Source organism: Tyto alba, unplaced genomic scaffold, assembly GCF_018691265.1.
Source record: "Tyto alba isolate M040663 unplaced genomic scaffold, T.alba_DEE_v4.0 Super-Scaffold_38, whole genome shotgun sequence".
Classification (NCBI taxonomy): Eukaryota; Metazoa; Chordata; class Aves; order Strigiformes; family Tytonidae; genus Tyto; species Tyto alba.
The window spans coordinates 6,570,497-6,580,094 of NW_024881313.1; the positions used below are offsets into that span (position 1 = coordinate 6,570,497).

At 44.7% G+C, this 9,598-nt stretch overlaps 1 protein-coding gene across 2 annotated transcripts; it reads right to left on the reverse strand.

Moving 5' to 3' along the window:
- Positions 1 to 1,222: 1,222 nt before the first annotated feature.
- Positions 1,223 to 9,187, reverse strand: MALSU1 (mitochondrial assembly of ribosomal large subunit 1). Of its 2 annotated transcripts, XR_006166205.1 has the most exons (5): positions 8,983 to 9,187; positions 7,049 to 7,227; positions 4,018 to 4,099; positions 2,047 to 2,823; positions 1,223 to 1,364 (listed from the first exon to the last, which is right to left on the reverse strand). XR_006166205.1 is itself a non-coding variant. In XM_032991443.2 (4 exons), the coding sequence occupies exons 1-4, from the start codon at positions 9,164 to 9,166 to the stop codon at positions 2,645 to 2,647; spliced, it is 624 nt and encodes a 207-aa protein (XP_032847334.2). In that variant the 5' UTR covers positions 9,167 to 9,187; the 3' UTR covers positions 1,223 to 2,644. The 2 variants fall into 2 exon arrangements, 1 of the variants encoding a protein (XP_032847334.2); XM_032991443.2 differs by having other exon boundaries at positions 1,223 to 2,823.
- Positions 9,188 to 9,598: the final 411 nt, after the last annotated feature.

The following is a 9,598-nucleotide window of genomic DNA, read 5'->3' on the forward strand; positions in this document are numbered from 1 at the left end:
TGTGGCAGCTAAACTGTTTTAAGCATTTGTTTAATCGTGATGCTTTTATTTGTTTCTGACCTTACGAAGATTTTATTCCTAAGCTGCAATTTCAAAGGCATGTGCCCTTTGTATTAGTTTCCATTAAACAAAGCATGTATGCTGTGCAGGACAGTATGGTCTCAACGTGGTACTAGAGCACGGGATTTTTAAATGAACATGAAAAATTGTAGAGTAAGCACTCGAGCTGGGCTGCAAGAGATGTTAGCTCACCTGCTGGACACAAACGCTGCTCAATAACAAAGTTACTCAAATGCAGTGCAGCAACTTAGTGAAATGATGACAAAAGTTCCACCTTGATAATTGTTTCTCCTCTTCACCCCATCATCAAGGGATCCTGCACAGAGCTGAACCTGCATCTACCTCTACAGGAGGCCTGAATGATCAATCTATAGACTCCCTGGACAAGCTGCTCGGTATTTTTATTTTACACCAAAATCACCTGCTCCATAGAACTGAAACCATTCCCAAATGTTTGCCTTCCAGAAGGGGTTTAATGCTGCACAGTCCCGATCACTCAGACTTTGTTAACTCCTAGGTGCCAGTTTCCAAGAGGCTGGGGCATGGCCAGCCCAGGTTACAACTGCTGCTGTTAATTGGGGGATGAAGAAATTCCTTCCTTGAGCTGACACTTCGGTTTATTTAACAGAATATATAGCTCTATAGCTCCTTTTCACAGTGTGTTTTCGCAGTAACTTCAGCTAGACTTGTTTATTTTACTGGCTTTTGTCTCCTCGTTTAATTTCTGGTTTGTTGGGTTGGGTTTTTTTGGTCTTGTCTTACAGACTATTACCCCTTTCCAGCTCTGAGTGTCCCAGTCTGTTCAGACAGAAACTGTTCTCTATCTTACTGTTCTTTTCTGGGTGCTACTTTTGTTACTGTGCTCTTTGAGACAGGATACTTACTGTATACAGTTCTGGTTACTAGATGTGGGTCCACACAATGACATAATGTTTGCTGAGCCTGCACTCTATTAATTCTAGTATCACTTATCTGCAGCAGCAGCAGCAAAAGGCAAATGATTTCAGGGAATGATCCAAAGTTACTCCTGTTTATCCCTCCTAGGGGAAAATGTCTGATTTAGAACCCATCACTCCGTAAGACAGCTGTTATCTTCCCCCATGTGGATTACTTATTGACAAATATCATGAAGCATTTTGAAAATCTATCTTTGCAGTCAGACTTACCATCAATATCTTTATTTTGTGGGCAAATACGCTTTATCTGCATAGTTTACATTTAATAAATTCTCCTTGCTTAATCTGCAGTCTGCTTCCTCGTATCAACAAGTAGGTGCACTCAGGGGCAGTTATTCCTGAAAGAGGCTAGACACAGCAAGAAAACATGATCAGTCTGAAACAGAGAAGGTTTTTTGGTTTTGCTTTTTAAAAAAAATCAAACCACCCCCCTCCCATTAAACAACTCAACCCCAGGCACAAAAAACAAAGTCACTTTCTTTAAGCATTTTGAAATAGTTTGTGTGGCTATGGAGGAAAACGGTGATCACCCTCAGGATCTGCTGTTCCTGTTTCTTGACGCCTGGCAGAGCAAGCTCCTCCAGAAGGAAGACATCCTAATCTAGTGCTGAAAGTCCTGTCCTGGAGTGGAGAAAAGCATCTTGTTTTACACAGACAAGTTTTGTTGCCATCTTGAAGCTCTTCTAACTGTAATAGACTATGCAGCAGTCAGATTAAGAACACGCTGCACAATGACTTCTGGAAGTGCTGAACAGTACATTAGCAGCAAGCTATGCTCAGTGCCTAAGGACTTTCACCTTTAGAACTACTTTCACCCACTTCAGAGGAGCTGAAGGTTTATACTACCCTAGCATTTTGCCTCGGTGTCATTTTTCCAGAAACTAGGTGAGCGGAAAACTAGGAGAGGTGCCAACTGCACACTCAGAATGAGTTGAATGTTTTAACGTGACGACAAGGAACTGAAGCTCTCCAGGTTTTTTTTATTATTATTAAAAACAGCCTGGCCTTGGCTGAAAAAAAAATGACTTACTGTTCTGTTAGACACATTTATTTGTCACTGCTGCTCTTCACTTTTACATGCTCAGGAACACTAGTCTGTTTTCTCTTTCAACCCAGAGCATGACTTGCTTCATCTTGACCAGAAGCAAATGGTTTAATACAAGAAGCCTCATTTAAACTGTACTATTTCACCTGGGTGAAATAGTAGCACTTGGGTCTCTTTGGCACTGTCACTATCAGCAGGTCATTCAAAGATACTAGAAAAACAATTACTGTAGAGGCTGAGCATGAGTTTCAGTGTAAGTAGCTTAAGCAGTTGTCTTTGCTTCATTCTTTTCACCGCAAACTCCACCGAGACAGTAACTCCCCCCAGAAGCTCCCTTATGATAGGATTCCTTCTTTGACATTTTAGGGTTGGATTTGATCTTAAGGGTCTTTTTCAACCTTACTGATTCTATGATTCTGATAATTTTTGTAGCTCGTTCAGAACTTCACCTAGGCACATCCAACAACTACACTGTTTTGTACTGATCAGTTGTAATGACTAGTATTAAGTCAGTAATCATGGTGTGTGTGTGTCTCAGATCCATGAAGGCACACTCCTCTCTCTTTCCAACTCAGCAGCTGCATTACATTCTTGTCTCAAGATGATCAGTGTTGTTAGGAGTCAGTCCAAATATAAAGTCTTCTGGCAATGACTGTGGAGTCATCTGTGCTAACTGGTCATCGTAGGAACCAAGAGTCCATAGCTTCTCCAGTTCATAAACCTCTCGTGTCTCTGGCAGCATGAGATGCATCACTATGCTACCTGCACAGAACAGAAATTCACAACAACTTTCCGTTAACTGTAAAGCGCTACCAGGTGTGTAGAGTTCAAGTCTTCCACCCCCACTGTGGCTAGATATAACAGGTCAGCTGATGGAGGTTACTCCTTAAGCTGCTGATTCCACTTCTTGAATAGCTTTAGGAATTGGTCAGTCCCTCAAAAGACTCTGAGGCTACAGCCAGGAGAATGAGAGGGATAATATTTGGGTTTAAATTAAAATGCTACCACGAGGCACCAGACCAAAGAAGTTATGACTGCTAGGGGAGAGAAGAATGTCAAAAGAAATTTAACTTAAAATAGTCCCCTCCTTGAGGTTACAGATGGACTTTCAGCCTTCCTCTATCACCAACAACATTCAGCTATAGCCAAGTAATTTCCCTGAGGTGTGTTGCTCACCCTTCTCAGATGGTTTTTATAAGGAAACAGGTCCAAACTTTGACATAAGGTTTTTCTTGCAGGTTTTCATTAATTCTGTGCAAACAGCAGTGGATTATGTTAATGCCAGTATACTTCTAATGCACTTTTTTCTCGTTATGCCCTTAAATTTCAATTAGTTGCCAGTTATGCTACCAATATCATTGAGAGTAAAGTAACCAAGGCTTAACGTCCCTAGCTCCCATGCTCCTCACTCACCCATGCTCTCTTTTAAGCCAAAACACAAAGTCAGAAGGTGAGATTCTAGAGCCAGCAGTGAAGGAGAAATGCTTTCTGAATGCAGCGTTTTTCCTGTTTGTATAAACAGTTTCACATTTGTAGAATAAGGAACTAAACTCAACTTCTTAGGACTGAGGTTTTACCACGTGCGATCTGGACAGTGGAAAAGTCTGTTCAACAGTTCACTGCTGAGGCAGCATACAAAGAGCCCCCGCTCACCCGAACAGGGATTACATAAACCTGAGCAAATTGACTGAAGTAGCTCTCCTGTTTCCATTACTGTTTCCTGCAATGGATTAAGACCTGTTTTAGCAACTGAAGAGTAGTTACTGCTCCCTCCTCAGTGACAATGATCTTGAGTGAAAATTTATTTAGTATCTCAACGACTTCGAGCAACAACTGGAATTCCAAAACCTCAGAGTATTGTGAACATGCCACAGCAACCAGGGTTCATTGCAAGATGCTTCCTTCAACACAGAGCTCATGCAGAACCTCGTATTTATCAGATTCACAAATATTTACCAAAATCAATGCACAGCCAGTCATCTGTCTCTTTCCCTTCAATCCGAGTATGAGGATCACTTTCTTCTTTGTAATGCTTGTACTGAGGGAAGAAGCAATGGCAGAAAATGAAATACTCTGCATTTATTTAAAAGCACTCAACAGATAAATTGGGCTCTACTGAGTTGTTTTAAATCTTAAATAGGTTAAATTACTGTACAAGAATAACATACACTTGCAGCACTGGAAAATAAGTACAGATTTCTCAATGGGATTTAGTATCAAAGCTGGAATCCTGATGTTCAGAATTCCCATACAGTTATCCATGAATTTCATAGGTGTCCATTTTTTCCTCGAGATAAATACTGAATACAATTGCTCAGCATTAGTCTTTCAGTTATCAGTTCCCTGTAGCTCCTATTAACACTGAAGTTTTATTTCCTTTCAGAAACCTTTAACTGTTGTTTTACATTGGTTAGCTAAGGATGCAGAAATGGATATGCCAAGCTTATTCTCTTTTCAGACGGAAGGGAGTGAAGAGAAAACAAGTTTCAACCCACGCCATGAGGAAAGCATTCAAACAAGGCTCCTTGCTGTTGAGCGCACGCTCTCAACGTTCACTGCAAGATGGGGGAAAGCACGACTGCCCCCCCAGGTTTCCAAGCTATGAACCACTGTGAAACAGGGGAGAGGGCAGCTCAAAGCATGACTGCAGACGCTCAGCTAAGGCAAGGTAGGTAGTTCCCTACGCAACGCGGTGGCGTTCATAGATGCCAGCTGGAAAGGCTCAGCTCTCCCCACCTAGTACATAAAGAACCTTCACCAGAAGTGAAGAAATTTGCCAACTGGAGGCTTAAGTACTGTCACTTCAGGATCTGGCCATAACCTGTTTGCTTCATCAACAACCAAAAAAAAAAAAAAAAAGAAAAAAGGACTGAAGTCAACTGCATCTTCACAGAGTTCCTTATTCAGATTTCTACTTTATTTCTAGTTGAAACAGTCAGCCAAAAAATATGGAAATCTTTTTCAAGCTAAATTTAAAAAACAAAGCAAACAATATCTATTTCAGCACAAGGCCACAAGGAAACGGGGAGTGAAACTGCATGGCTCTAACAGTCCTTCCAGCCATGAAAGACAAAATACAAACTAACAGGTTGTAACAGCATGGCTGGCTAGCAAATGAGTCGCTTCACTGGCAAAGCAATTATCACAAAATGCAACTGTTTCTGGTCATTTCCACACAATGTTACCTGCCAGACAATGGCCCCAGTTTGCAAACCAGAACAGAGAACTTCCAAACTATAATTCAGAACTAGTTCTACCTTACTTTAAGATAGCCTATGAGATATCCTCAAAAGCAGGTAATTGTCAAAGACTCCCTGAAAGTCTGCTTAAAATACTAAAGAGCCCAGCATGCACTGCCATCAGCTTTGTAATTGAGGTCAGAAAGGCTGATCTCCACTGCAAGTTTCCTTCAGCCTTGTCTTTAAAGGCTGTGTAATGGGGAACAGATTATAATGAAGTCAAGCATTAATTTCTTCCTCTAATATGAAACCAGAGGGGAAAGGGTAAGCAGTCCCCAACTAGGGACTTTGCCATTTATGAGCTACTGGAGGAAAAGCAGAAAGACCTCACGCTACCCATGAGCGCCTCTGCATTTTACTGTAAATCATGACTTACCAGAACGTTTTAGGTACTGCAATGGTAAAGCTAGCCAGCTGCCTAGCAGCACTCCTGAGCACCTGCTCTGCTTTACATCTGAAGCTTGAGCTTATGTTTTGCCTAGAAAACTGTCAAGGCCAGGCAAGCTGAGCCACTCTTGTGTACTCAACCAGGTTCTCCAGGAAGACACCACGTTTCCCCGGAGAAGAGCTGCTCCTACAGCCACCAGAGGGAGCAGCCAGTTGTCACACATGCATGGTTTTGCAAGGGGGGGGGGGGCATTCACTGCTCTCTCCTGGGCTGGGGGAGATGAGGAGCTGTTGATTTAAGACTAGCAAGTCATACAAGTAATAGAACACATATTAAGCATTTAAATTTAATACAGTCAAATCGCACTAACACAACCTCTGCCTTAAGGCAAAATTTTAGTTTGCAAAGGTGCATCAGTTCCTGCAGAGAACACGGAAACTTCCATCACCTGCTCAGAAAGGCACTGAAAAGCAATACCACCTCTTCTTCTTTCCTTCCCTCCCTCAAGTCTCACAGCTGAAATCAATAGGACTGGAAGGAAGAAAGTAAAATCAAGAGACAGGAAAAATGAGGTCAGGAAGGGGAAGAAAGTGCACGGAGAGAAGACAAACTACAGGTTGGGTACAGACAGCTGACTGAGATGCGGCTAGTCATATTCCTCACACTGTGCTTTGTGGCAGTCAGCTGGATCTTTTCTGGACATAAAGTTTCTCCCTCCCGAGTCTGGTCCTTATGCCTAAACTCTGCCTGTATCTTTATTCTGACCTCTATTTTTGTACTAAAAAGTTCACATTCTGCCAAAGCCAAACAGTGCAAGATTTCTGTGCCAGGATGGCGGCTGCTGCTTCTCCTTTCCTTCTGTACACGCACAGTATGGTGACTATTAACTAGCAATTTGCTTCAGTAAGCCCACAAGGGGATCCTGTGCCTCATAACATGACATCTTTTTTCCAGCCTCATGATATATCTGAAAGCCTGAAAATTTTAGGGATTAGGGTTTGAGAACAGTCAGATTAAGCTATTTTGAATGAGTGAGAATAGCTATGAAGCTTGATGGATGGAATATGAAACTGGACAGAGGTCATCATGACCGTTTCATATCACTCTTGTTATAGCTAATATCACCATTGCTCTACATACAGGGAGGTCTGTTTTTAAAATATATTCTCTACATTTTGAGTAGTGCCACCAAAGGAAAAAAGTACAGTTAGTTGCTAGATGTATTCAGGATTAAATGACATAAGGACCATTAGTTTCATCTTGCCTACTACACCCCTATATGTACAAACCTGGGGAAACTCCTTTCACAACATTTCAAGCATTCCCCAAAACCCAGAGAGTGCAGTGGGAACTGTCTTACCATTTTCAGCATGTAATGTGCCATCGCATGGAGATGTCGTGTTGAAGATCCACTCACAATTATAAAATAATCACAGTATTTTATTTCTGGAGGTATCTGGATCACACAGATGTCTTTAGCATTTTCTTGCCTGAGCAGAGATACAACAAAGTCGATGTTGAACTTTGGAAGAACAGTACCTGGAACAGACAGAAAAAATAAAAATACAGTAGCAATTATCTTTTTAATTCCAAAAATCAACCACTTAAAATGATGTAAAATGGCAATTAACTGAATTATAGCCTAAGCTAGCCACTCACTGTTGAGTTTGGTTTGATACTGACAATGCAACACGAACTGCAGATTTTTAAAAATCATTTTTAAAACCATCCAAGTTGTGAAATAAGCACTCTTCTGGTAAATAACACGCTATCACTAGCTACAGCAGTTAGCAAACATCAAAGTTCCTTTTAGGTAACTTATTTCTTGTTGTTAGTACTTAAGAGTCAATGCTATCATCAGGTATTTGTCAATTAAGACATTATTACAACAATGGACAAAATTAAAAATATTTCAGAACAATGCTTTTCAACAGGTCTGTGATAACACACGGTGATGAAATTACTCTAAAATCTTAAGTAGATTAAACCAATATATCGAAAATAGAGCCAATGTGATGTGTGAAGGTACTTTGTATCTTCATGCTGAATAAAACCACTTCTTTTTCTTTTTCCTTACCCTGTTCTGCCACAGAGGATTACAATACTGTAGGCAAAGCTGTAGTCCTTCAACAGTTTAAGATAGCCAGTTTAGAAACTAGTAAATTAGTGCAACTACCTTCTGTCCACACCATGAGATCAGTTTATTTCCATTTTGCCCTAATTAGGTAGATGCAACTTATGTGCATACTTAAGGAATAATTTGAATCTGTCAGCAATGCATGCCTGCCACTATAAAGTGAACATTAGTGCAGACTGAGCATCAGCACAAAGCCAAGCTTTATATTTACCAATATAGAGAAAAAGCCAAACAAAAGAACAATAGCTACATATTATATGCATGAATGGGGATATGAAATTGGATCAGATCTCTGTAAATGAAAGCCTTTGAGCTTAGAGACTCAAGCACTCTTTCAACTTCTGCTGTGGTCACACATGCAGAAAATTAGCAGTGGCCACAGCTCCTCCAGACGCAGCAGTTACAAAAGTTAAATATTTGCCTGGTAGCCACATGTGAAGTCTCTAGTGCCTACTTAAAGAACGAATGGTTTAAACAACCCCAGGCACACTCTGCCACACTGAACGTCACAGTCAGCTGCCGGCTACAGAAGATTTGCAGAAGAGCTACAACAACAGACCAGCTCCGTGCACATGATGCTCATGGCCATAACCAGCCCCTGTGCTACTAGAACGGTTATCTACACAGAGAAATTTCTTTGAGAGCGTACATCAGAGAAACACACCTCCAACTCAGCACCACTACCCTCATAAAAGTTCCTGTACACACTGGCTCGGTCTACGCGAGCCAGCAACTCCACACTTTAGAGCAAGACTCGGGAGGGGATGACGGTTCTGCACAACCACCGTGACCCTTCAGGCCTGTGGTCCCGGCCGAGGTAAGGGCGATTCCATCACACCAGGCACTCCCAGGATCCTCCCGCTGCTGCAGAATGAGATTCCGCGCGTGCCGAACAGCTACTTTCCTCCCGAGGCGTCACGTTTTGCTGAGGGCACCATTTCGCAGAGCTGGGGCCTTCGGGTCGGTGGCCCCCTCGACATCCCGCCTCACGACCACGCTCGGGCCTGCCGGGCCAGCGCCTCGCCTCGCCCGGAGGCCGCGGCACCGCGGCAGCCAGGGCTGCGCGCCCGCGGAGTTACCAGCCCTGAGGGCGCCTAGGCAGCCCCCTCCCGCCCCGGTTTACCCCCGCAGCTAGGCCGCCCTTCGCTGGGCCCTACCTGCCGCCTGGCGCCGCTCCACCGCCCCCAGCGCCCCGGCTCTGAGGCCTCCCACGCCCCGCGCCGCCGCGCAGCCCCCGCGGGGAGCCCCGGCCTCCCGCGGAAGCGGCTCCGGCCGTGAGGCGGCCCTCACCGCGGCGGACACAGGCCGCAGCAACCGGCCGCCAGCCGCCGCCCGCCACATGCCCGCCGCCGCGCTCCGGCACCGCGCCCCGCCCTCCCCGGCCGTGCCGCCACAGCCATTGGCCGGCGGCAGCGACGCCCCTCTCGCCTCATTGGCGCATCCTGCCGTCCGTCGGGCAAGCGCCGTTGGGCGCGTGCGCGGCGGTTGCCCTGAGGCGGCCCGGCCCAGCCCCGGGGCGGCCCCGCTCCCCCGTCGGGGAACCGATGTTGGGGCGTCGATAGGGAACGTCGGGGCGCGCAGGGGACACGGCCTCGCCCACCCCGAGCCTGTTGGCCGCTCCTCGGCAGTGTCTTCTGTGGGGTGTCCGAGCCACGGGGCGGTGAAAGGGGAGGGATCGTGGAGAAGGGATGGGACCTGGACACCGGTAACCGGCGCTCTGGTGCGATGGTTTGCTGGGAAGCTGGAAAGGAGCAGACCCCCAAACGTCGACAC